Source organism: Pagrus major, chromosome 7 (genome assembly GCF_040436345.1).
Source record: "Pagrus major chromosome 7, Pma_NU_1.0".
In the NCBI taxonomy this organism is placed as follows: Eukaryota; Metazoa; Chordata; class Actinopteri; order Spariformes; family Sparidae; genus Pagrus; species Pagrus major.
The window spans coordinates 29,719,068-29,746,969 of NC_133221.1; the positions used below are offsets into that span (position 1 = coordinate 29,719,068).

The 27,902-nt window shown below is 42.6% G+C and overlaps 1 protein-coding gene across 2 annotated transcripts; it reads left to right on the forward strand.

Annotated features, from left to right (window-relative positions):
* Positions 1-971: 971 nt before the first annotated feature.
* On the forward strand, positions 972-26,827 carry LOC141000401 (protein FAM110A). 2 transcript variants are annotated; one of them, XM_073471126.1, is made up of 3 exons: positions 972-1,058; positions 22,978-23,404; positions 23,775-26,827. In XM_073471126.1, exon 3 carries the CDS (start codon positions 23,785-23,787, stop codon positions 25,183-25,185), a length of 1,401 nt encoding a protein of 466 aa, XP_073327227.1. In that variant the 5' UTR covers positions 972-1,058; positions 22,978-23,404; positions 23,775-23,784; the 3' UTR covers positions 25,186-26,827. The 2 variants fall into 2 exon arrangements, with proteins under 2 accessions (XP_073327227.1, XP_073327228.1); XM_073471127.1 differs by lacking the exon at positions 972-1,058 and adding an exon at positions 13,775-13,932.
* The last annotated feature ends 1,075 nt before the right edge of the window (positions 26,828-27,902 follow it).

A 27,902-nucleotide genomic window follows, 5' to 3' on the forward strand; every position in this document is an offset into this window, starting at 1 on the left:
CATTTAACTGATACATATACAGCAGGTTTCTATATCAGACTCACAAAAAATGCATTTATTTAAATCTAAATTAAACAGAAGCCTAATAGAGTATATTCCTTAGAGGGGTACAATATATTCAATAGGATTTTAACGTGTAGGCTATGTCATAACATTAGTCATTATAGGAAATGATAAATTCTTTATTCTTACTGCAATGATCTCTTATTGTGTAGAGTCCATTAAGGTTTCTTCTTTTTGGGCCTGGGTACAAAAAAGTTTCAAAAAGAGTTTCGTAGATGATTATCAAAACCCTTTTTCTGATCCAAAACACTGATTGCTTCAATTTTCAGGTTCTGCAATTTGATTAACTAGTATTACTGTGCTCAAATTATTTAGTGCTTTGGTAATATCAGTGGGTTAACAAATAAGACTGAATTTACTAGTTAACTACTAAACTTTTCATATCTTTCCATCATTGTCTAATAAATGAAGGAAAGACTAGGTTATATAACAATCCCAGTCAGGACAGTATGAGCTGTAACAGAAACGTCTGACAGAACAAAAGTCTGTTCAACGTCCAACCTTCTCTATTGTCGTTTTGTATTATGTTTCAAGCTTTTACTCTCGCGAGAAGCAGTGGTTACCAAGGTACCGGGCACGCAGCGTCCTCCAAAAGTGTAAATGGCCCAGGCTGACCAATGAGGTAAACCTCGACCATACCAAAGTGGGGATCATTTTAGGGGTGCGCTAAATGTCTCTCCTAAATAAAGTGTTATGTAAAAAAGGAATTCAGCTCTTCACAATTACTGAATCGACGGTTGCTCAAACACATTAATATGTTTAATATTTAAATGCTTTAACGTGTTTCACAAGTGTATAAAACAAATCCCAGCTATATTGTGCAATGTGGTGGAGCTGATTCGTGGTATCAACCGCGCCAACATTGAAAGTTAGTGTGAAAGTGGACACTGTTCGCCGTTCACGTTTCCCAACGTTTGCTTCTATCCGGAAATACCTGCTTCCACACGTCTACGAAAATTAAATACACCGCCTGCCGAAAAGAGCTGTACACAACGGTGAGTAGGTATTTTTTAATGAAAGTGGTCATGTGGGACAATAGTACGTGAGGCGCACCTGTATAAGGAACTCTTGTTGTAACCCTAGCATAACGTTAGTTAAAATGGGTGACAAATCAAACTAACAATGAAAGCAAGACTTTGGCTTGGCGGCACTGGTTGAATATGTGTTTGGAAATAGTCAAGGGAGGCCATAAGAGTTCGTTTCTTTTTACTTTGCTTTATTGTTCTTAGATTTGCAGCGTGACCATTAAGACTACTGTTTTTGTAGGGTAGTTTATCAAACATGCCACAACAGGACATGCAGTGTGTCTGTAATAACTTGGACCACCTCAGGTCCTCTGTAATCCGCTACTCAGATGATTTGACTGAGTAGGTGATGTCGGGAAACCAGGCCTGTATTAGATGGACACTGTGATTCCCAGAATAAGGTAAAAAGATGGGGGGTAACTTGAGGGCTGTTGCATAATAAGAGGAAGTCCACTTGAGGATTTGAGGATATGAGTCTAGTCTGGTTAAAAGGTCACACAGTGCTTCACACTGTCTGGCTGTTGATGTATCTATATGCAGGTTTTCACCAGGGCCAGAAGGGCAGTTCTTTTTTTCTCCTTCAGATGAGGAAGTTGGGGCCTGAAATGTGCTTGTGATGAATCAGATGTCCCTTCCTGTATAAGCGTTGTGCCCTTTTCTTTGAATCAGCAGATAGAGTCAGGAGTCAGCTTTAAGATCCCATGAAGGCAAATTCGAAATGTAAATGTTTTTTATCATGTGTAATGCTCTATCTCTCACCTATATGTTAGTATCAGGAGTAATTATGGCAAATAAAGTCGCCTTGTAGTTATTCTTAATTGTATTTTCGAATTTCTGACTTCCTGGAAAATAATAAAAAATGTTCATGACTCATAGACTTGAGGGTGTATACAAATGTTTCGTCCAATAGACATTTTCTCAATTTTTATGATGCTGCCATGCATGTATAAACAGAGGGACTGGGCCCCATGCATTACTGTACAAAAACATAACTTTATAACTCGTACTAAAAACAAATTTATAACTTGTACATGAACAAATGACTTGAGAATGGCAGAGGCCATTTACAGTACCAATGTGATTTATGGAGTTTCCTGATGGACAGATTCAAATAGCTTTGTTACTAAAGTAAGCGCTTACTGCTGCTAAATGTAGCTGTTGTTAGGTAGTCTGCTTGGTTAGCGGTGCAGCTTGGTTAGCTGTCCTCTTTGCTGATTCAGCCCTGGGGTTCCAGCAGCCGAACCACCAAAACCACCCTGGTACTGTACTCCCTGTTGTCCAACTGGCCTCCTTCTCCCTGGCGGTTGTGTTTTCCCGTCTCCTTACGGCCCTCTTCACGACTGGGAGCTGCCAGTCTGCAGACTTGGTGGCGGACCCCGTAGCTCTAACTATACAAACTTATCTTAATAATCCGACTGTGTAGCCAGTTGTGTTTTGCTCTATCATGCCTCCATTAATTGAAAGACATTCTGTGAAGCCACAGAGCCATCCTGTTACCTTTTTTAATATAAAACAATATGTGAGAAAGGCAGACTAACTAACTAATAATTAGCTCTTGCGCGCTGAAGACCTGCAAAAGCTGTTCACCTTGGGCTACAGAAACAAACACACCACCTTGTAATTTCCATTCTTAATCATTCCCAGGCCAGGAATGTGCATCCTGCAGTCTGGTCTAATCAAAACTCTGTTTGCTTTTCAGTGTGGAGTCTTTTTATGGGCCCCTCAGTGAGCAGGCGTTCATCTTGGGAAAAACAAGAAAAACAGTCAGCTAACATGGGCTGGAACCTGACTCTATTTCTTATATGTAAATGGAAAACGCATATTACTTTTCAAACGTTAATAACAGTTCATGTAGCAGTGGTGCAGAATGGCCCACTGTTATTCGCATCTGTCTTTTAAAGAATTTGCAGAGACTTTTGTTTCCTTCATTTAGACAAGGGGAAACATCAAATGGGATGGGGAGTATGGGTTGGTGATGTCTGGAAAGAAGCTTATGGGGGTTTTAACTGAAGCCAGAGGCCCACCACAACCCACTAGAGCCCGTGCACAGGATGTACTTTTAGAGATAGGCTCCAGCTTATGTAACACACTTGAAAGATATCGGCTGATTATACACAACTGGTAACAGAGGCTTTTGTCTAATTCAGGAACTTAGATTAGCTCGATCAGCAGCTTTGCAATGCTTTTGGGCAAAATCATTTTCAACTCATATTTAAATACTTAAGCATGATCATACTCTGATTAATATTACAGTGAAACAGGAATTTAAATGGAATGAACACTTCAAAAATGTCATCCTTTCATTTTGAATTGAGTAGACATTCACTGATTGGCACTCATGCAAGTAATGTGTGTCTAAAGAAGGGTGCTCTCTCAAACTGGAACATTTAATCACGACTGTTACATCAGCCTGCTATAGTGGCATGCATAATATAGCAGCTAACCACTGTTGCTAATATGGTTTTCTCTCTGGTCTTCCAGAATCTTTATGACAGAAAACCTGTGATTAGCTGGAAAATATCATTTTTCCTACCAAACCTACATGCCATCCATCACAAGCAAATAATAGTGTGGCTTAGGCTAGATTATGCTCCACTAGCTGTGGTCTTTAGTAATATAGCCAATATTAATGTTGCAGAACAACACTGGAAAACGTTTTGTTTTTCTTTCCTGAGTGCAGACTGGCCATTCTTAGATTTAACACATCTAAGTGCACGTGCTTCAGAAGAGAATACAGTGAGCGCTATTTTCGTAGCTACTTTGGAGAGTTTGTTCGGAGGTACCACAGTCAAGTCCCACACTGCCCTTGTTTGATTACTCATCATGCCACAGAGACCGACTGTGAAGCTGTACGGCTTCAGTTCTCACACTTACTGTCTGGCTGCTGTCGTGTTGCATTGTTTTGCTGACTTTGCTGCTCTTCTGTCACTGTGTTTCTCCTCCCATCTCTTTTTCTCTCTCTGTCTCTGTTTGGGTGTCCTGTGTTCGACTTTTATTGCCACACTTCCACAGTCTTGCATGTGGCTTATCTGCACTGCCATGAGATGATGAGGTCATCCTATGCTGCCATCATCTTTTTGCACCAGGCCAAATAATCTGCTCCACTTGGCCAGAGTGTACCACACACACACACACACACACACACACACACACACACACACACACACACACACACACACACACACACACACACACACACACACACACACACACACACACACACACAGCGAGAGAGAGAGAGAGAGAGAGCCACAAATACAGTCTGGCATTATGCAACACTTTTCCATGTACCCATCTGATGTGAGTGAAACAGAGTGTGTATGCATTACATTGGCACTAAATGAGATGCACATTTGAATGCACATTAACACTTATGACAGGTGATGGAAGAACATATTTTACAAAAAGATCATATTGATATCATTTTTATGTAGATTCTAACTGCTATATTGTAGGCAACTGGACGTGTTTCAGTTCTACCTAACTGGAGAGGAGTTGCAGGATTTTAAATTATGTGTGGGAGTGTCCTTACAGAGTCGTTAAGGACCTGTGTGAGCACTGAGTTTCAGAGTTGTTAGGGCCACTTGTGGGTCGTTGACACAATCAGCCGTCATGTGGGTTGCTAAGGCTTGGTGAGTCCAGGTGTGAATGGTTGTTAAGCTGTCTGGGGAGGGAACTCAGTACTGCATTGTAGGTGGGTGATAAGTAATGTCTTAGGCCACCTCCTCTGCTCAAAGATGGTCGTTCTAGTTTGACATGGATGGATTCTTTTACTCAAAAATACTCAATAACAAGTGAAGTAAGTCAACTCCTGAAGTCACAGTGTTATTTGAATGGTACATATCCATTAGTAGCAATTGTTGTTTGCAGGGGTAATATGCGTTTCCGAATTTGAGGTAGTGTCAGATAGGAAAACTGTGAAAAAATGGCCTGGTTGAAAGACAGAAACAAACAGCGGCCTGCAGGAAAGAAACACTGCTGTCCCCGATGTCTCCAGGCATCTTGGCTTCGCCTAACTGAGCTGGTTTAATAAGAAAATAAAAAATGGGACATGGAGACGTAGCATTGCAGCAACAAACTTCTTTTAATTTCCTCTCCCACTTGTCACCAACATCAACATCTCTTGCATAACAGCAGCTTGATTGTACTCTGTGGTGCTGTATAGTTAAATTGTTTCAATATTTGAATGGCTCTTAACGCAGCCATTCAATACACTGACCATTACCTCTCTCCATAGTATTGTACATTGTCAGTGGTGTTGTGTATTCCAATGCTGGAATCAAATGGTAGACACATGCACAAGGGATTCATAGTGAATGACACGAACCAAAGAAGCCAGTCCCATGTATTTTGAAGAGAAGGAATATTAGTGGCAGTACAAGTTAGGGCTGTCACTTTTTCAAAAAATCAAGTTCGAACGAATTTGAAATGACACGCAATTTATTCGAATGAATTCGAATTAAATCTCCGCCCCCCCCCCCCCCCCCCCCCCCCCCCCCCACAACACCACACGACATTATTTTCATTATTTTATTAACTTCACAGGCCGTCTAACATCACATCACCGTGTAGTAGCACTCGAATGTTAATATTAAATGTTTTTTTAACAGCTGTATTAACGCATCTGAATAACAAATGTTCTCTGAAAAATCTAAAAACATCGTTTTCTACATCTGTCAGTTCTACCGTGCTCTCAATAAAAAAGAAGTTTAAAAAACAGTTGGACCGCACTTTACATTCATAGTGAAACTGAAAGTCTCCAGGTGCTACAGTATTAAAAACATAACACACAACATAAAGAAAACAGTAATAAGAGTTAAGATGAAAAAGCCTTCCTGAATAGAAAATGTAACATCACAGACAACAGGAGAGAATTGCTCCTAGCTTTGAACTAAAAATGTAGCAAACAAGGTAAAACAGAACTGATAGGCAAGCCGAACGGCCCGTCGGCCCGGCTTAATTTCTAATATTATTAGCCAAAAACACAAGTCTATCAACGTGATCGGGATCAAGTGCGGCTCTCTTTTTATTTACAATATTACCTGCCGACGAGAACACCCGTTCAGAGCGTACAGAGGTTCCTGGCACACACAGCTAGTGTCCTCCATTTTCGATCCATTTTTAGAGCGCCCTCTGCTGGATCACAAGGCGAACTACTTCAAACGGTCTGTTGCGCTTATAGACTGTACATTTTGACTTCGAACAGGTCATTACATTCGAATAAGAACTTTCCCCCCCACCTTCGAACGAATATTCGAATTTCGAATAAAAAGTGACAGCCCTAGTACAAGTGTAGTTATTTAAATCATGCAATGTAAACCGATACGAATGCCATCAATAAATATTTTATTTTTGTAAGTGGGACAGAAATCTTAAGGATCATAATGTCATGTCTCTCTATTAAAGAGTCACATTTGCATGTTTGTTTGCTTCTCAGTCAGGTTAAACCCTCCCTGGCCCAAATATCCTAGACAGTAGGAGTCATGTGGCTGGCGTTCCCTTCAGTCATTGGCCCTTGGGTGCTCCCAATTTGGGCGAATCTCCCCCTGAGGAATGAGGTCAGTGTGACTCCTTGTCCTGGCAAGCTGTGTCTCTGTTTGTCCTGAACTCTGGAGGTCAGCAGCTCCGGACTCACATGGAGATCTCTCACATGCAAACAGCTCGTATCGTGTGACCAAGTGAAGTTATGAGCTGGAGACAAACTGACATCGATGAGAGGTAATCGAGAGAGGGGGATGCATGATGTTAGTGTGCTGATAAAACCCTTTTATTATTTTGTTTTCAATGCAGTTAGCAGCTGAACTGTCCTTTACATAGGGGTGAGAAATCTGACAATGTTAGATTGTGATTGATCTTGAAGGTGTCCACAATCTGCTTTTCAAGTGAATCAGAGACATTGCTGTGTTAATGTTGAAACAGACATGTAAATTGTGCCAGGCTGCCACCCTGACTGGATTGCCAGTCAGCCTTCATTTTTCTGGGAGATTTCGTGGCCAGTGACAGATAGCTTGGTGAAAGCCAGGTTTAGAGGAACCCAATCTAAACACTGATGATGTCATTATTCTATAGCCGTTACATTGTACAGTCAACATTTACTGTATATTATAATGATAAATTAAGTCTATTAACAGTTTAATGTCATCTTACTTCTGTTTCCAGCTAAATAGCTTTGCTGATTGGACAATTTACATGGCTCTTCCTTAAGATCGTTTCAGTATGGATATTGCAATGTGCCCTTGTGCAATAGTCACATCGCAGGACATGCAATGTCAACTCAGGCCAATTCATTCAAAGTTTTAATGATAAAGCTTTTTTGCTGCTTGATACAAAAGGAATACTCACACAGTTTTCATTTTCCGTAACAAATTACAAGATAACTCTGATCGATAGAACATGTTACACTCCAATTAAAGGGAACCTGGACACAGAGTTTGTTGCTAATGACTGACACGCAGCCTCTGCATGCACACCAAGTGTTGGTCAGTGTAGGAGAGATGTGCCAGCTTTACTCTCGGCATCAGATCGCATTGTAAAGTCTGTGTTACTTTGGCGAACTGGTGGTCAAACATAACCCTTGTCTCTGGAGGCTGTTAGAAGTAATAATCCAGTGTATATGTGTTTTTCCCATTCATAGTTTCTCCATAGTTGCCAGTCTTGGCTGAGCTTTTTTTTGGGATCTGATTCTGCGGTAAAACCCAGAGCAGACTTGTGAGTTGTCTCTGTTTTTGTGGTTGTGAACTGAATTGGAACTGAACTGTTTTGGTGTTGTGGAGAAAACAAAACAGACTTTTTACCAGGTGGATTGAATTCTGAGACGAGTCCTTCACACACTCAGACCCGCACCAATATGTCTTTGCTCACATGATTAATTGAGTCATTGTGTATTTGTGTTTGCAGAGCTAGTTTTTGGTGATGACTATATATTATTTGTTAGACATGACTCTAATTGGCACTCCTCTTTATTTAAAAGTGTCAAACCCCTACAAAGGAATTTAGAATGATTAATTCTTTCGAAACAGAGCTTTTCAAGTCAACTGGTGAAAATTCCTGTATTTTTTCACATGGCAATAAATGTTGCTGAAAGGAAAAATATTGCAGTGTCAGTTTTTCTGTCGTGCAGCCCTACTTTACCTTGGATGAAATATTCTAAAATATGTAACATGAGTTATAGCCAGCAACATGGCAGATGAGGAGCTTATGCCAAAAACAATAACTATTCATGCAAAATTGTGTGTTAATGGTGCAAATGGAGAAATTCATTGGCTCTTTAAATTAAAAAAAAAAGGCTGATTTTGAAGTATGTCTATCAACGACCTACTTAAACAGGATGTTTGTTGTCTTGTGTTTGCCAGGTGAAGGACCACAAGTAGTGTTTTTGTTTGCTGCTATTTATATTTCAACAGCCAAAATGCAGATTGAGTCATCAATCATAATTGGGTCAGAGGCTGGGAACCAGACAGTTAAGACTGAATAAGCAATGACAAACACAATATCTGGTTTGAGGAGTTTGTGTGCGTCTTTGATACGTGTGTGCTCATCAGTTTGTCTTCATGAATCCTGACACACCCAGACTGTGTGTCGGGAAAAAGGGATTTGCTTGTGTGTGTGAATACATGCGGGTGTGTTTGCTTGTGTATTTTTGGAGGATCTGCCATGTCTGCCATCTGCCCCACCCTTCCAAGACAAATGGCAGCAGATGACAACCATTCTTTCATCATCCCCTCTATTTTTTTCTTTTCTCGGAAGGCCATGCTTCTTCACTGCACGTGAGGCACTCTGCCCTTTGCCTGTCGTCAGCACCTCTGGCTGTTTTGAGATCGCCTCTCGTTAACCATTATTTGCCCTGCCCCCTCCACACTGGGCCCACTGACCTACTAAGCGGAGAGCTCAAACAAACAGCTTTTAACATGTCTGTGTGTTACAGATCTCTGATGCCTTGTCACGTTGGGATCATTTTTACAGGACTATCTTTGTCTATATGTGAACTGCCTGCAGTTACACGTGAAGGCATCATACGGTCCAAATGAACTGAGAGAAAAAGGTCAAGGCTTGGTTATCAATTGTGGTGTAACAGAAGAGTTTCTTTTTGTTCACTTAACATTACTGAATTGCATTATGGGTACAGTAGAAACGATTATTTGAATAATCAATTGTCCTTGGGCTCTGGGAATGGGGATCATCTATTTTCTGACATTAGGTAGACCAAACAATTAATTGAAGAAATAACTGGCAGATTAACAAAAAATAGTAGAATGGCACTCGGTAAAATGCATACCTCCGTCAAGGCCCATCAGCCCCCTTTATTTCAATCGAGCCTAATCCAATATCAAATAAATAGCCCGGTGTCACTCTGAATTTTAAAGCACCCATAACTGCTTAACCATAATTTAAGCTCACCAGATCTAGGATCTGCATCAAATCATACTCACTCATAGAGACCAGCCACATGAAAATGTTGAAAAATCCCGACGTACCAGGGCCATGGTCAGCCGTCTGTCAGCATCTGCGACTCTAGTTTTTGCGGTGTGTCCCTCGGTGAGAGTAATCACTGATAGGCAGTTCAGTTTAAGCCAATCAGTGCATGAGAAAAAGAAAAAAAACAGAAAAAGAAAGGAATAGAATGGTTTGTACATTTGCAGTCCTGAGTCTTCAGGTTTCCCATTTCGAATGGCGAAAGGACTATTGCAGAGAGGTTTTTCCTGTCATACAAGCATAGAACATACAAGCTAGCTGGCTGTCGGCTTTAGTTTTTGCAGCGTTTCCAAGCACAGCTTTTGGACTGGGACACAGTCGCCCTTCATGGTCGCTAATTCTTTGTCTGTTTGCCGAGTGTGCGCCCTAGGAGTCAGGATATCTCAGCCTCTGTTACTTCAGTTACTTTTGTGAGTCCCCCAACTTTATGGAAGTGCAATATTAAATCATTGAAGTGTCCCTTTAATACAGAGTGGTGGTGAATGATGGAACTCCAAGTCTTAATTTGCAGCTTTGTCTGTGATGTTCTAGTACAAGCTGTAGAAACTGTCTGGTGAAGTCTCTGCTAGAAGGCAAATTTCTGCTGTCTCATTATCATGTAATCTAAGCCTAATCCAAGGAGAGGCCATATATCATACATGTAGTGTCCTTCATTGTACCAGGAGCACCTTTTAGGGGAAGTTCAAGGTAAGCTGTCACTCGAAAGATGAAGAAGAGGGTACCAAGTTCATTTAGAGGGCTCAGAGGGACACAGATGTCACTGCTCTCTTTCAAACTTGAACACACTTTATTTGCAGTGAATACAGAGTTTTCTCTGTTGCAAGGCGCTATGGTTTGTTTATCTGCTGTATTTGATTTAAAAAAAAAAAAAAAGGGTCAGGGGCTTTGTAACAAGTCACATGTTGCCCTTAAGAACTCTGTGTTTAAACAAGCCCAAAATATTTGCATGGTCTGTTTGCAGCACATTTGAGTATGTGAAAGTCAACACACATTGAAAGTCAGTGTTACCAGAGCTGATAAGAAGGCCCTCTAGAAATTTGAATTTTAACTGTCGTCTATTATCATTTTCGTCCAATAATCCCATTTACATGTCCAAAGAGATAAGTCAAGGGATGCTTGTCACATGCAGCTATGCCATTACAAAGGTGCATTCTGAGAAGTTTATATTTATAAACGAGTCACCAATTTTTTTCTGACTGATATCAGTGTTATTTTTATCAGGGTAATTGATTCCAGTTAGGCATCTTCACCCCTCTGAGGATGCATGGTGACAGAGACAGGCCTGCTCAGACATGTCAGTGTGTAATGTCAGCAGTAATGTGAGATGTTGGCCTGGTCGGTCCCTGCATTTGTGGAATGTGTGTGTACGTGTGTGTATGCAGAAAGTGACACAGTTTATGATTTTGGTATGAGAGAAAGGAGCAAGAGCTGCAGTAACTTTACACACCTTCTATCAGTGGCCACTATAAAAAGATATCTCCTGTTGATCAATTTGAAAAGAGAATTGTGAATAGAGCTAACTGTGTTTAGTAAACATCTAGTGTGGTGACAATATTGACTCATCGTTGTCTGAGTAAGTGAGCATGTGTGCACGTATGTGTATCGTGGATCACAGTGTATTTGGCCAAATGAGAAGGCACCACACACTCACTAATACTCTTTATCCACCTGCCTCCTCTGTGTCTCTGAGAGGTGTGTGTTCTCATGGAGGTGCATTACTACTGCCGGAGGGCCAGGTGGGATGCTCACATGGTATTAAGTTGAAAATACTTTCCCCCCAGCACAGAGATGGTGTAGCTTTAAGAGGATGAGAGGAGGAAGAAAAGTTGAAGATAGGAATGAGACAAAAGGGAAAAGAGAGAACATGAAGACAGGATGGAGGTGAAGCAGTCCAGTGAGCTTGATTTAAGAAGAAAAAATGAGATGTTTTACCAAAGAAGAGGAGGAGAAGAAAAGATGTATGAGAAGAAGAAAAAGCAGAGATCATAAATGTGATATCAGCCAGGCCCAGTCCTCAGATGAGTGATGGAAGGGAGGGGAGGAAGGAAGGGAAAAGGGTGTGATTGGTGGTGCAAACGGAGGTAGAGAAGGTGTTAAATTTGTTGACCCAGCTGGTATATTTATTGTCCTATCCCATGAACCCCAGCTGTTTGTTTCTGACTTCAGAGCTGCCGATTGCTTTTCGTCTACAGTGAGGAGTCTGAGTGGAAGTCCGCTCCCTGCTGCTGCCTCCGGAGAATCACTGACCACTGCATGTGTGTGTTTGATTTTAGACTGTGGGTGTGAGTGCCTTTTGTATACATGTATTTTAGCGTGTGTGTACCACAGGGAAGTTGGTCTGGGGCACCCCGCCCTGCTGACTACTTTAAATAAGCACTGCTGTGTATGTTTGGACTGTAAGGAGCAAGGGCAGCTTGGCCACTGTGTGCAGGAAGTGAAATAAACTACTTGTGGGAGTAGATACAAGTGTATTTTACGGATTTATATTTTGTATTAATTTGACACAAACCTTTATTTAAAGCTAAGAGGAATACTCCTGAGGTAATCCAGTAGTTAAAGCTTCTTCTGAACCACTGTTTTGCAGGTCCTAATGACAGGATATCCTAGCCACACCTCCTTCATAATGATATTCCCTTTTTTTTCATTACCAGCAGTTTGTCACCCCCTCCCTGACTTTCTCACTTACTAGAATACATTGTTTATCATCTCAGAAGAATCTGAATCTTGGAAAGGAAAGACTGGTGTTATCTAGAAAAACTTGGAGAGAACTTTATATAGTGCTGTTGTCTTTCTGAATTTATTCAGAAAATGGATTTTATTTTGTTGCTCCCAGGGATGTGAAAGAGGTTAAACCCCTGGGACGCTTGAAGTCAGTCACAGCTAGGGTTGCTGAGAGGTCAGTCTATAGTGACGTAAATGATGCAACTTTACAGTCAACAACAGCAAGGAGATGAAGAGGGGGAGACAAAGCTGGAAACAGGCACCCAACGCAACTCATGACCAGTCCATCAAGTGTGTCTTTCAAATATCTAGCAGTTTGAACTCACTTTTTCAACTGATGTCACCATTTACACCAAATTTATTCAAAAAGACAACATTTTTAAATGGTAAACATGTCCAATTTTACAAAAATAGTAGACAGTTGGGAGAAATTATATAAAATTTAAGAAAGGCTGTCTGTGACAAATTCCTAATTATTTGGGACCTCATGTAAATTCTGCAAATGTTTTTATATTGATATCTTTTTTTGTCTGTCACAGCATTGTACATGTTTATTTAAATTTAGAGCGGAGACCTTAGTGGTCACTTGAGATGCATGTCAAGATGTGTGTTAATGCCAGGTGTGAATTAACGGACTTAGAGCTGTCCACGTGTGATCAGATCACCAAAGGCGCACTTTAATGCCAGGTATAAACAGGCTCATAGTTCATAATAATGCAGCGTGGTGAGGATACAGACATGTCATAGAGTAGCAAGTGTATAAAATGTGGATCTGCCTGTTCGTCATTGTTAACAGATTACAGTTTGCAGTACAGTTCAAACGCTTGAAAGAAAGTTTTTAGGCCACATCATGTGGACCATGTTCACATTCTCACACTGCCTCTGTCTCACTCATCCACATGAGCACACTCTCTCGCTCTCTCTCTCTGCCTCCCCCCCCCTCTTTATTTAATCAATTGATGGTTTTTATGCCTCATTTTAGGTGGTACATCCTGCATCCATGGTAAACCCACCTAAACAGTTGGGTTGTGGACAAAACAAACAACTAATCAATTAATCCTGAAAATAATCAATATATTAGTCGCCAATGAAAGTAATTGTAAGTCGCAGCCACTGTTGCTGGAACAAGGAATTGTTGGTTAATTAATAACTTCTATTGTAGAATCAATAATTATCTTCATGATGATCACTGGTGATATTACTACTTATCATTTAACATTACATCCAAAGGCTCAAAAAATGAATCATTGTTTCCAGTACCTGCATTGCGGGTGCCACTGTCATAGGTAGTGGAAATGACTCTTCAAAGGAAAGACAGGTTAGTGAGACAGTGTCAGGAAGATCATGTGACTACGAGGAAAAGCTCTTGCTTCCTGCTCTCCCGACCCTCTTCCTGCTTCTAGACAGAGGAGGAGGAGTCTTCCTCAGCAGTGGGAGGAGAAGGAGGGAAGCATATGAGCCTAAAGACGCTCAGGTTAGTGTTCATTTGGCTCGCACACACACAGGAACTCGCCGCACGTATACTGGCACATTGTCGCTAGTGCCAGCTGGAGCTCCTACCTGCTTCTTTCAGTGCAACTCACCACTCTGGAGCTTTAAAGTTTTCTGGTTTTCCTGTTTAAGATCTTACTGCCTGACTCGTATACATCATGTGAGTAAACTTTATCTTCTGTCCTGTTTGAGCAGATCAGAGTGCCTGTAGTGTGTAGACATGGGGTTGTGTCTGTGTACTTATCAAAAAAAAAGGGGGGGGGAGGGGGTCTCTGGCAATTGACAGTGATGTCTTAATGATTTTTGTCTTTATGTCTGATGACTTAAGCCTTTGATTTCTAATATGATGTAAATTTATTCAGCCATAGAATGTCAGAAAGAGGATCAGCAACAAGTCTTAATTGTGTTTTGTTGTAAACCATACAGAGAAACTGAAACGCTCTATTATAATAGAGGTAGCTATTGTCTCTTTCTGTATCCCTGCCATGCTTCCTTGTCCTTGAGACGGAATGCCAAATCTAAAAATACTGGTCTTGATTATAACATTTGGCAGCTCTGCTCCCGAACTATTTTCATTCTGTCAGCCCCCTCAGCTGTAACGGGGAGAAGCTGCGCGGTACGCTGGCAACAAGTCTGATGTTGACGTTTTATTTCAAGCAGAAAAGGAAAGTGCTTCAGAGCGTCAACGTGCCAGAGGTGCTTCGGTTTAACTGAGACTGTTGATAAAGGTCAAAGATCTGACCGTTTCATGATTCTATATGTCTCCTTTCTATCTCACATACATGGTTTTACTTTTGGCTTTTTACTGCTTTAAAGCCTTCATGTAGAGAAGCAATGTATCACATCGGGCTGTTGGCTGAAACATTTCGACTTTTTCATGACTGCTCTTTAGACCTTCAGCATCGATCTGTCAGTGGAGAGGTAAATGGCGTTTGTAAAGGGTTAAATGTTGGAGAATGAGTCCTGTGTTTGTGTGAGTGTGTTTGTACATGTGAGTGCAACGTGTGTGCGTGTGTGTGTGTGCATGCGTCTGTGTGTGCGCACGTGTATGTGTGTGTGTATGAGTGAGTAAAACACTCCTTGTATCCCAGCCAACAGCGAGGCCTAGCCATTGAGGCGACTCCACAGTGACCACTCTCCCTCCCACCAGTGTGTGTGTGTGTGTGTGTGTGTGTGTGTGTGTGTGTGTGTGTGTGTGTGTGTGTGTGTGTGTGTGTGTGTGTGTGTGTGTGTGTGTGTGTGTGTGTGTGTGTGTGTGTGTGTGTGTGTGTGTGTGTGCGGTGGCTCTGTAGCTGACTGAGGATAGCAGTATGTGATTGCGTCCTTGCCTGTGTGTCTCTGGAATGTGTTCATCACTACTTTTGAAGGGGGTGATATTTTCTCTCTCCTTGTTTCTTTGCCTTGAGGCTCGACCATTGCTGCATAGAGCTGTGTGTGTGTGTGTGTGTGTGTGTGTGTGTGTGTGTGTGTGTGTGCGCGCACCTTTACTGTTCAGGTATTGTGTGTCTTTTAGTATGCAGTTGGTATGCAATTGTGTTAGTGTGTGTTCGTACCCAGTGTATGGGTACACATGTCCCCAGGTGTGTGTGTCTGTGTTACCTAACACAAGATCTGATCAGGCTACCTGAGGTGAGAAAAGATGCCTCCAGCCACACACACACCCTCTTAAAATTACCCTCCTCTCCCTAAAGATCTGCAGATCAGTTTAAGGGGGTACCATTGCATAATCAGCAGAATTCTTTGCTGGATCAGAGTTATTTCCCCCTCTAGAGGCTCAGCAATGCTAGAATCTCTACGGGCATTGTAAATCTGAGAGGTTGCGATCCTGCGTGCTAGTTATCCAGCACAGGAAGAAAAATAATGCACGACATCTAATTAAATCTATATCTGAAATGGTCGGGCTAGTAAACCTAGCAACTCACCTGCTCAGGCAAGTGGTAATAAAGAATTATAGGATAGGTTCACCTGAAATAACTTTCCACCTGCATGAGGGTGAGTAGCTAATGACTGAATTTACATTTCTTGAATTTATACTGTAAACACATTCTTTTTTCCAGAGCTAATGATGGAGGTAGCTAAGGAGGGAACTACCTTGCTTCCTTATCATCTGAGCTGCACATGTGCAATAGCAATCTGGCACTCGTTAGAAAAATAGTGGCGGGTAAAGTTTACGATCTGAAGTGCAACATTTTAATTATCCTGGAAACAGGAAATCACTTGGATGTCATCAGAAGACGTAAGCGAATTGCAGCTATGTATAGTTTGATTTTAGTTAAACATGATTAGACATGACAATCAACTTTGGTCTTAACTGCTAATAAAATGAAACGATTTGTATAAGGACAAGTAAAAAATTGACTTTGGGCAAGTAGATTTCTGAGCCATCAGCCCATCCTGGGGAAGTGAAAAAAATGATGTTAAAGTGATAGTTGGGGTCTTTTGATGTGGGGTTGTATGAGGTACTTATCCCTAGTCAGTGTGTTACCTGCAGTAGTACTGCTCAATGGTATCAACAGCAAGACGTATTTTAGCCAACTAAAACAAGGCACACCTAAAAAAATATATTTGTATGTACGCTATATTTTGAACATTTTCGGGTCTTTATATTGCCGTCACAGCTGATCTGCGCGGCAGTCACAGCTGATCTGCGCGGCAGGCACAGTTGCACTGGTGCGTAGGGAATACAGACGTTGTACAGTTGAGAGAATGTAGTCCCAAAGGAAAGGGCGGTTAAAGGTGTATGCAATACTATTTCCAGTGACGGTTTGTGAGATGCTACTTTTTGAATGGTAACTGTCTCATTAACTTTAAATACAAAGGAGTGGATGAACATGTGACACATTTTTATAATGCATTGTTCTTATTTATGTTGCAAAGCATATTGAATAATTTTTTTTCTATGTAGCTAATGTGGGCAAATGGCAGATGTTACAATATGTTTGTCTTCGCTGCTGCGTTTAGTTTTCCTGAGGGAAGACTTAGCCACCTGCTCTCCACTGATTACCTACTCAGTCAAAACTCTCTTCTCTGACACACACACACACACACACACACACACACACACACAGAGGAATGGGGATGCTGACATGGATGCACAGCTACGATGCATATTCACATGAGACAGGATTTCATTGGGCCCCTCCTCACCCCACCCTTGGGTGTAATTGTGCATGGATGTGTGTGTTTCCTGGGGCCACAGACACAGACAGTGATGGGCAGAGGTGGAGGAGGGGGTTGAAGGGGAGACCAGTGGATGAAGGGAGTGGGGGAGGGCCATACAAAGATGAAGCGAGATGCTGTAATAACTGTCTGCTTATGGTTCAATGGCTGTTTTTGCAGTTGACTAGAGCCCAGTTCTTATAAGGGTTGCATAACCCTGTAGTCCAGACACTTCAGTCATGCATGTCGGACGAGTTCTGCACCCAGCCAAGAGCTGTTTTCAGTAGGAAAAGAGCAGCGTGGCCAGAGCTGATAGCTGGACAGCACTCTGTGGTGGAGCAAGGACATTGAGGGTTGAATCCTGTGAGGTCTGCTGCTCTCCTCTCTGTCTTCATTAGCTGTCTTTAGAGCACCCAAAATGAGCCCTGAAGGGGAGTGGTTGATAACCTTTTGAACTCTTCTTTTAAGCTTTTTATTGAGTTAAAACTGAAGCTGGGTGTCTCAGCGTGGTGATGGGTCAGGGCTTGTGTTGTATGCTCATAACATGATAGGTTTATCACCAGGATGTAGCCTGCTTCTCATAGATAGAAGGGAGACACTCAGTCAAGTTAATAAAGCCTTGAGTCTTCAAGTAGCAGCCATAATAATAGTTGGTGAGATTATGGAAATGTTAACGAAAGGTCCTTTAGTACTTACTCTTGTATTTCCTGTCTCGTCCACAACAACATACTTTTCCAGGTTTTTAATGATGAATTAGCCATGTTAGCATGCACACACACTAAACTGGGCATCAACATGGTAAAAATGATATTTGTTCAACATCAATGTCACTGTAAACATGTTAGCATGTTGACTATTTGGCTGATAACCAATAGTTTTAACCAGACTATCAGTCCTTGAGAAAGACACCCAAACCCTGCCATGGTATGCTCTTCTTTATTTGACATTGACCTCTGACCTCTGTCTCTCTGGAAACTAGTTACTATGTCTATATGTTAACATCTTTTCTATGAATGAAGACATGGTGTGCTATGGAAAAAGCTTGTAAGTGGACCTTGAATTCAGATTGTCTTGTCTAATTAGAGTTTAATGTAATGACAACAGAACAAGTTTACAGTAAATAAATGTACTGTAAAGTACTTCAGCTGAGTGTAGTTTGGAGGTAAAACTTCCATCAGAGATTAAAGAAACAAGATACAGGCAGTGACAAAGTGGTAGAGTAGTGGCTTCAGGGCACAAAGACTGAGACAACTGAGTCTGAGACACAGAATTCACACAAATTTTACTAAATTGTGTGTCCTATTTATTATCCTATTATTCTGTTTTTAACTGTTTATAAATATAGATAACTTTCCATTTTTCTTTAAATTGATTTCTTTGTATCGATCAAAACAAATATAATTATTCATTTCCACATCATTTTAATGTTGTTTTTATCATGCCACCAATTACAACAGATGATAAATTAAAGAAACAATTTTATTGGTGATTGGCATCGGCCGATACTGCTTCCAGTGATCGATGATCAGACCCAAACATTCTGATCGAGGCACCCTTTGTTGTTATTAGGGCCATGTGACTCCACTTGGTAAGGGCTACACCCTGCCAGGAGTTGAGAGGCTTTAGTGAAGTCTATGCTCAGGAGTCTCTGAGTTATTTCTTTCAGCAGTGGTTAGATTGGAAGGTCAGTGCTACAGCTCACCTCACTGTGTGACTCTTACAGCAGTTGCACTGGCTTCATGGCAAAGAGGCAAGTCCAAGTGGCCAGAAATAGACCTGTAAAACAGGGACGACCTGCTGGTCACTCACACACTCAAACACTCCAGCTGAGGGTGCTTGTTTGTTTTTCTGTCTTTCTCACACATTTCCTGTTGTGAATGCGTCATCGCTTCCTGCTCGTCCCCCCAGTTAGCGACGAAACTGAGAAATCACTGCTGACTAACTCGTCGAAACTCCCCCCTCCTCTCTTTCCCTCTGTGTCTGTGCTTGGGGTGAAGGTGACTCTTTCAAAGAACATTTATGATACTATAAGGATTTAAATATTAATTGTGGACATCTAGCTGCACATTCCCCCTGAGCAAGATGCTGAATCCCACTTAGGTCGGGGAAAGTTGTTTGTGCAATGAGACCTCTGAGTTAGAATTTATTGAAAACACTGTCATCGTTGAAGATGTGTTGTTCAGTGTCTATGTCTCAGATTGGATAGGAGGGGATTTCTGGTAACAACTCTTTAGGTGGGGTCTCTGTTGTTTTCTATACAATCCAGGGTCAATGTCCACTGGGACCAAGGCCACTGCCGATATGACGAGCTAGCTGGCGTCACAGAACATACACACATAAACGCACCTTGTTCCTGTCCCTCAGTGTTTGGACCCTCAGAGTGCTGTCTACCTGTTCTTTGTCACATTTTCTGAAGAAAAGCTCAAAAACTTAGAACTCCGCTCCTCTTTTCTCTCTTACCAAAACCCATCTCCTCACGTGTTACTTTTTGCTATTTATTCAGCCATTCAGTAACTTAGTGCTCGAAAATGTTGGCAAGGCAAATTGCTCCCAGTCATGGGCTCTCCCTATAATTAGTCTTAAGCATGCTGGTTGTAGGTGGCCGTAGTCAGCTGTGGTAAAAACGTAGTCATCTCTTCCTTTCAGCTGGAGCTTCCCCTGCAACCCTTTCAAACATTTCTGGTCCCAGAGATCAGAATAATACCGTGCAGACTTTGTATTTATTTTTTGTCTCTTACTGGCTCGTTACACAACATACACCAAACACAGTCTCCTTCTCACACATAGCAGACATCATAAGCCATATCATTACCCGCTAATATGGCGGTTGGAATGGCAGAGGAGCAGAGCAGGCAGACTCACAACAACACAGCAGTTAGCATAGTTGTATGATAATCGAACCGAGAGAGTTTCCATCGTGGAATAGAAATCTCATTCCGTGGTCTGTCGCTGTGGTCGGGGCCTGCGGTGCGCTTGTCGCTTTTGGAGACATCAGCCGTTTGTTCAAGTGCAGAACAGAACACTAGTGGAAAGCAAAAGACGTAGAGTTAGAAAAACAAGACGGACAGGAGATGTTTTGTTTTCCTGTAAAGTTATTTCTCGGTCTCACACACACACACACACACACACACACACACACACACACACACACACACACACACACACACACACACACACACACACACACAAGGCTGTGACTCATGTTGTAGCTGGACCAATTCGCACCTTGTTTGGTGGCAGACAGAGGTGTAATGCTGCTACTTGCACACACATTAGCCCCATAGCAGAGAGGCCTATTAGCTGCCCGACCCTGTTCAGTGAGGACATGAATGAGAATAGCTGCTGTTTTTAGGAGTGGGGACAATCCAGGCTGACAATATTTGCATATGGATGGCTCTTCTTAATGGCAAACTTTAAAAACAGAAGGTAACTGGGTTAGCCTTTACATACTTCCAGATCTGACCTCCATGCAGTTTGAATTCATTTAACAGAATTTATTTGACTCTTTTCAGTCCTTAGTTCATTAACAATAATGATTGTTAATGCTGCAAACTCATTCTCTCTCCATTTCTCCAACTCCTTCCACAGTATCCATGGCTAAACTGTTGGTCAACAAAGTGACAAAGAGACTGTATCATGGGATTATAGTTATCAGCTGAGATTTACTGTCATGTCATGTTGTTGTGATGGGATCTTTGTGTGTGTTTCTATGCACACAGCTCTTGCATGATTGTCAAAACCTTGTGTTTTACATTGTTGAACTGGAGCGATATCCCATGATCTCTCGATCAAAACCACTTTGTGTTGACATGATTTGTCCACCATAGTTATCATGATTTAAGTGTATGACAGAGGCTGGGATGAAGCCTTTAAGTTACACTGTGTTGTGGTTAGGACGGAGAGGAAGTATTCTGTCAAAGTATTTGTTTCATTTCCTTGTACTCGAATGACAAAGTCTTTCTTCAGGATGAGTTTATAGTTAGTTTTTTTATGATTACCTATTATACTGAGGCCAGTATTTTCAGTGAGTAAGTGTTGAGGCAGTGTGTTTTACTGGTGTTTCGAGGTACTACTGAGGGCTTTGTTTCTGATTGCTAAGTAGTTCCTCTTTTAAAGGAAATTTGTCACAAAAATGTAACAACAATTTGACATATTTTCTTAGAAATCAAGATTTAAAGACAAGCATTACCGGATTATTTTAATCATTATGTTTTGCCTGTACTCAAATATTCTCAAGGCTGTGTAGAGTCTGTGTAAAGTATCAGTGGCTCCTGTTTTCACTGTGGTCTGTTGTGTGTTTACTGAACTGTGGTGCAAACGTTTTCTGTAGCAAGTTGTTTATAGACACACTGCATACATAAAATGTATACATAAAATGTGTGTAAGTGGAATTCCACTGATTTTACACATGAAACTCTGTACTGGTGTTGGTGTCTAGTGGGTTTCTGTCATCCTGTAACTGACTAACTGAACAAGCCCTCTTTTCTTTGCCTTTAAGAAGTCACATTTTCCTCTTACTTAAGTCTCTCTTTCTATTTTCCATTCAGTGTTTTCATAATAGTATTTTTTGCCCCATCCCTTAAATGTGGTCCGTAGAGGTTTGCCCAAAGCCTTTTGGCCGCTTAATAGTTGTGAATCATTATTTTCTGTGATGCAAATGTGTTTGTAATTTAAGCTCGACTATTTTAAACCCCTCTCTGGGTTGTCACATGGTTAAGATGAAAGCAAATTGTGTGACTGTGTGTGCATATCTTCAGGTTTTCAAGCTCTTGCAGCTCTTAAAAGCAAGTGTGTGTGTGTGTGTGTGTGTGTGTGTGTGTGTGTGTGTGTGTGTGTGTGTGTGTGTGTGCGTGTGTGCGTGTGTGTGTGTCCAAGTCTAAGCTGTCATGGTCGTTTTTGCTCTTTCTGCTGCTGGTCTGCTGTTTAGGGATGAGAGCAATAGAGAGAGGGGAGATGTGGGGGAAACAAGGTCACATGTTGAGGGAGACGGGCAGGAAGACGGCTATAAAAAGACTAATTAAAAATGTGTGGATAGATATGTTGGAGGTGGAGGTGAGGAGGAAGGAGAGCATACGAGCTGGGTGTGATGTAATGTTGAGTGTAATGTTGTAAATGAGAAGAAGCAGGGGAGGGTTGTTTTTCTGGAAAATGAGGGGTTGGAGAAGGATGGGAAAAAATAGATGAACGGTGTGTGTGTCAGCAGTGCTTTGAAGTCTTAAAACTGAGAAATAATTGAAGTAATTGGGGAAAAAACAGGGAAAAAACTTTCACTGTCTGTCTTTGTTTCTTTGTCTCCAAACTAGTGTTGGATGTGTGTTTTTAGACACATTTTAGGCTGTTTTTAGACACTTAACATGAAGCCCATTGCACTAAATCACCAGCTAAATGGTTAAAACAATTTAAAGCACATTTAGACCTGCAGTAAGATAATCCTCTGTTGTTTACTGTGTCTCTGTTGTGCACACACTTTGTCTCTACTTCTGTGCTGATGAAGACAAAGAGCTAAACAAGAAGAACAGTTGTGTGGGCTTTCAGTGTTTTTCACAATGTTTTCATAGCACCCCGCTGAGCTTGATGCAAGTCAATGTAAAAATTGCAGCTGTTTTGCCCGTTGTCCTCCCCTCTCTCTTTCTCTCCCCCCTTTCTCCCTTTCAAAGAATTTTCATTTGAATGAAAACCCTGCCTCAGTGTTTTGTTGTGCTCGGAGGGGGGAGGGGTCCAATTGGTCAGAATCCATTTGGAGGTGGACCAATGCGAGCGTGCCTCACGCCTACCGCCCCACCCCCTGTGCCCCACTGAGGCTCCCAGCCTGACGTGTGATTGGCCGGCTGGGAGGAGCCAGACGGGGTATTAAAGCCTGTCCCGTCTGCTCCACTTCAGTGTTGAAGAGAGTCCCTGTCTGTCAGCCGGAGAAGTGTGTGTGTGTGTGTGAGTGTGTGTGTGTGTATATCGGTGTGTGTGGATGCTTTTGTTAATGAGAGGCGAACAGAAAACAGAGCTCTCCCATTATCTGACATGGACTTCCATCTCTTTTAACCCTCTCCAGGACTGTGTGGCGCTCCAGCTGAGTTGGTGAGCAGCTCTGTGTGTCAGATCACAGCTGGACGGGCTTGACAGACGAGCCGGACAGGGATCGTGAAGGGGATCATAAAGGCTGTTGTGCTGCCGGGGATCATTGCAGACTGATCTACCAGGCCTGAATTTTGGATAGAGAGCTCCCATCGGCTGCACTGTGGCTGACCGCTGACCCCGATCTGCAGCCTAACCCCCTTCTGGGTCACCGCTGAGCTAATAGAGGTGGTCTGGTTGGGCCTGATGTGGAATTTGACCCCAACTGACCCTGTCCCGCAAGTAGCCTTTCAGTGAGCCCCGACTGGGAAAAAGGAAGGATAAAAGAGCAAAAAAACAAGAGGGGTGACGGAGAAGAAAGAAGGAAGAAAAGGAGAGAAGTGAGAGCAGCAGCACAGCGACCGGTAAGGAAGTTAAAGGGGGCTCTGGGAGTGAGGGTGCGAGGGAGGGAGGAGGGGGAGGAGGAGAGTGGGAAGAAAAGAGAGTACAAAAGAGCTATTTTCTTAAGCTTAGAGAGGACATGTGGGAGCTCTAAAAGGATGTTCGTTGACCATTAAAGCCCCACTCTCACCCACCTCTCCTTCTGTCACTTCTGTTTGTTCTCATGTCTCCAACACTGTGATTGCTATAAATAACTTCTTGCTAAATTAAACACACATACAGAGAAGTGAATAATTCTCTTGCTCCTTCACACTTTGCTTGTCTTTCCTTTGCACATAATTCTGTTTCAAAAACCTTTTGACTGAGAGACAATCTTTCTTTCTCTCTGTACAGCTCTTCCAGGATGCCGGTGGAGACCCTGCGGCCGTCAGACGGCCGTCTGGCCGGGGTTCCCTTCACCTCTGCTATGCCCTTCAGGATACTTCACAAGGGTCCAGACTACTTCCGTCGTCAGGCTGAGCCCGGGGCCCGTAAACTGAGTGCTGTAGAACGTCTGGAGGCAGACAAGGCCAAGTATGTAAAGAGCCAGCAGGTGGCCCTCACCCGCCAGGCCCCCATCAAACCGCCAATCATCCGCAAGCCCCTTGTTCCACCAGGGATGATGCTCCAGTGTCAGATCAGCACCCCTCCAGCCCGAAAAGTTCCCCGCTGCCCAGCTGATGTGGAGAATAGAGGAGGGAAGGAGGGACCTGGAAGGAGAAGAGGACCTGCTCTTAACTTGGATATTCTGAATAATCTTATCAATGATGTATGTGATGGACCAATGCCATGTTCCCAGTCCTCTTCCTCAACCTCCCCCTCCTCATCATCTCCTTCATCAGGAGCTAAGAGCATCGGCAGTAGCCTGTCAGCAGAACAGGAGAGGAGCAACCGACTCCTCAACAACCTCAAACCATTGAATCACAGCATTATCAACTCCTCTTCCACCTCCTCCTGCACCTCCTCTCCACTCAACAACAACCTCCGGACCCCTGCAGCAGAACCCACCCGCCGCCCCCCTCCTATTCCGGCACGAGCACCCCGTTTTGGGGTTCCAGTACCCTATAGCTCCCCTAACTCTGTGACAGTGCGCAGGGTGGACGTTCGGCCTCAGGCTGAGATCAGGAAGCCTCAGAGGGCCCAGCTACAGCCCCAGCTCAGGCCCAGACAGACTGCCCAGGGCCAAGTCGCACACCCCCAGGTCCCACCTCCTCCTCCACCTACTCAGAACCAACCCCACCCACAGCTCAATAACTCTTCCCAAACCCTGCCCCCTCCTCCAGCCTACCCGCCACCCAGTCCCATGCTGGCCCGTGCGGGCATGATCCCGCCAGCCTCCCCTGCCTTTACCCGTATATCAAATGCCAGTTCCAAGGGGTCCTCCCGTAAGCACCCATCTTTGCATCGCTCCAAGTCGGACCTGAGCGACCGTTTCTCCCGTGCAACCGCGGACATGGAGCGCTTCTTCAATTATTGTGGGCTGGACCCGGAGGAGGTGGAGTGCATGGGTGGAGTGGAGTGTTTCACAAGAGCCAACTCGGACATCGTGTCTGTCTCTAAGCTCCGCAGCGTCAGTACGCCCAGCTCGGAGGCTGAGCGGGCGAGGGAGGACGGAGGAGATGAGGACAATGAGGACGGGCCTGGCGCAGCCAGCGAGCGAGTCCCCTACGGCATCTCCGTCATCGAGAGGAACGCTCGAGTCATCAAGTGGCTATACGGCATCCGTCAGGCTCGAGATGTTAATAATGCTGTCTCTAACGTATAGACTAATGAGGACTTGAAAGACAAAACAGGGAAGCAGAACTTTTTGTATGTACTCTCACATCTGAAGAAGGGAAGCCCATCTGTTTGTCTTCTGCTGCCTTACATCACATTTAAGGATAATCCAGTAGTTGTTTTTACTGTTTCCTCTGAAGACTCACTCTTGTTATGGAAATTGCACATCAGTGATTTTTATCTGGGCTGCAAGTCAGGACTGCTTCCCTGCGAAACTAAATGGACGATACATTTCCCTTTTCCTTGTAATGAAAGCAATAATAGACTGGTATAAATGATGACGGTGAGGATGAAGGCTCTTTGCGACTGTGGTTCCTCATGTAAAGGTACTTTAGAGTGAGAGTGTGTGCGTGTGTGTGTGTGTGCGTGCGTGTGTGTGTGTGAGACCTCCACAGCACAAAGCCAGAGGTTTGCTACAAACTGATGGAGACTCTGATGCTACACAGCGACTGAATAAGCCAGGAAGAGAACCACGTTGATACTGTGAAACTTCACAAAAAGCTTCCATAAACTCACTTGTATTTTCTAAAAAAAAAAAAAAAACTCTTTTGGCTGTAAGACTGTTATTATACAAATTTCTGTCAGCATGCGAGTGAAAAGTTTGTATCCATTTATTTTAGGGTTTGTCATCTCAACGAAGCACACACATTACTCTTACACAGATAATCACTTCACAGCACACACGTACATTCAGGTCAATTACAGTAAATACGGTAGCAGCTGCAGTTAGTTCTGTCTGTGTATCTGACTGTAACATTGTCCAAGTTGTGTGTTTGCATCTGAAACATGGTCTCATGTCTTGGATTATGCTGCACAGGTGCAGCGAGAGAAATCTGTTTACTATGTACGTATGTCTGGGCACGGATGAGAGAGCAAGTCATATGATAAGGCCACGACCTCATAAGAGGATGGTTGAAGTAAGTGTAGTATGAAAAAGTGATTTTGAGAGAAAAACGAAGGATGGGTAACAGGAAGGATGAAGAGTATACTCACTGATAGTATACTGTGGTTCTGAAAGTGTCTCAGGAAAGATGTGCTTGGCATACTAACGAAAATGGACCAATATTTATTTGGAAAATGTAACTTAATGTATTTTTTAATATTGGACAACTTTGTGTACAGAATTCAATCCTTGCTCTTAAGTGCAATCTGATTATATCAACTACAATTACAGTAAATGTAGGATCACATTTAAACACACATGCAAATACAGGCACCAGTCACATGCTGAGTGTGAATGTTGTAAACAGGGGGCTGCTGCTGCTGTGTGGGGAGCACTAAACTTAGTGATACTGTTGTGTATTTATTCAACTTCCTGTTCGTGGCAGTGGGAGCAGAAGAGGAGGTCTGTCTTCCGTGTGCAAGTTCTCCGCCCTCTGCATCTACTTCCTTTTCAACTTTTCAGGGTATTCAGCCTGAGCACCAGTTCATACCCGTAACTATCACAGGTAGATGAAGAGCAGCGTACGGCGGCAGTCAGATCAGAGGGCTGGAGAACGTGACAGCAGTGATGGTGAACCAAGTGTGCTGTTGAATCCGGCACTGGATGCCCAAAGAGTCTTCAAGTGAGAGATCCAAAATGCTTTACCATGGTGTATTCTAAACAATTAATAAAAAAAATTGTGAAACTATGTTCTTGTTCACTGTTTTTCTTACTTTCTGGTCTTTCATATTGACTGTAAATAAGGAGACAGACCCACCTGGCTCCAGCATATGGCTGAGAGCAGCCACTCCTCTGATGTCTTCAGTGTTTTGGGAGTTTATGAAGTTCTGATGCCAAGTCCTCAGTTTATAATCTGAAATCTGGTGTGGGTCCAGTTCAGCTGTGGCAGGTGTTTCACCCGTCAAATCTCTTTTCAGCATCAATAATTGACACACACACTTTAACTGAGCGCCCCCGCATGGTTTGTGTTTACTTTGATTGTGTTGTGAGGATTGACTGCTGCATTATTTAGATCAAGTTTTTACCTCCAGCAGAGGTTGTAGTTCACAAATACAGATACAATTAGCATGTTTTGACAGATGGAGAAGGAGATAGTTCACCCAAAAATGAGAATCATTATTTGCTCACCTCCATGTTGAAAGTTTTGTAGCCCACGGAACACACATGGAGTTTCACAGCATAACTTGCAGCATTCTCCTAAAAAAAAAAAAGTAGATGGGGACGGGTTTTTAAAATGTAAAGATCCCAGACTGATTTGAAAAGACATTATTAACACCCTTGACGACCAGTTGAGCTGGTGAACCCACTTAAAATGGGATGTATGATAACAGTTTTAGCTAAGCAGCTACAGTGAAGATTTAGGCTTTAAAAAAGGGTGTAAAGGTCTGTTCCACTCCGTTTGGGATTTGGAGGGATTTGGATTGCCACGTATGAGCTGCATGGAGCCATTTTATGTTATTTTTCAGTTGTTTTTTTTTACATTTTAAAATAAATCCCCATCTACTTCAGCTGTTTAGCAGAATGCTGCAACGCTATTTTGCTGTGATGCTCTAGAAATGTTTTATGGACTGCTAAACTTCATCCTACTTCTATCAGTATGAGGGTGACTAGATAATGACTGAATTTTAATTTTTGGGTGAACTTTTCCTTTAACTTTAACGCCTTTGAACCCAAGCAGATTATATCTGCCCCCTCCACTAAAGACCAAGCCACAACATTTTCAAAGACATTTTTTATTCATTTTCTTTTCTTTTTTTCTGATT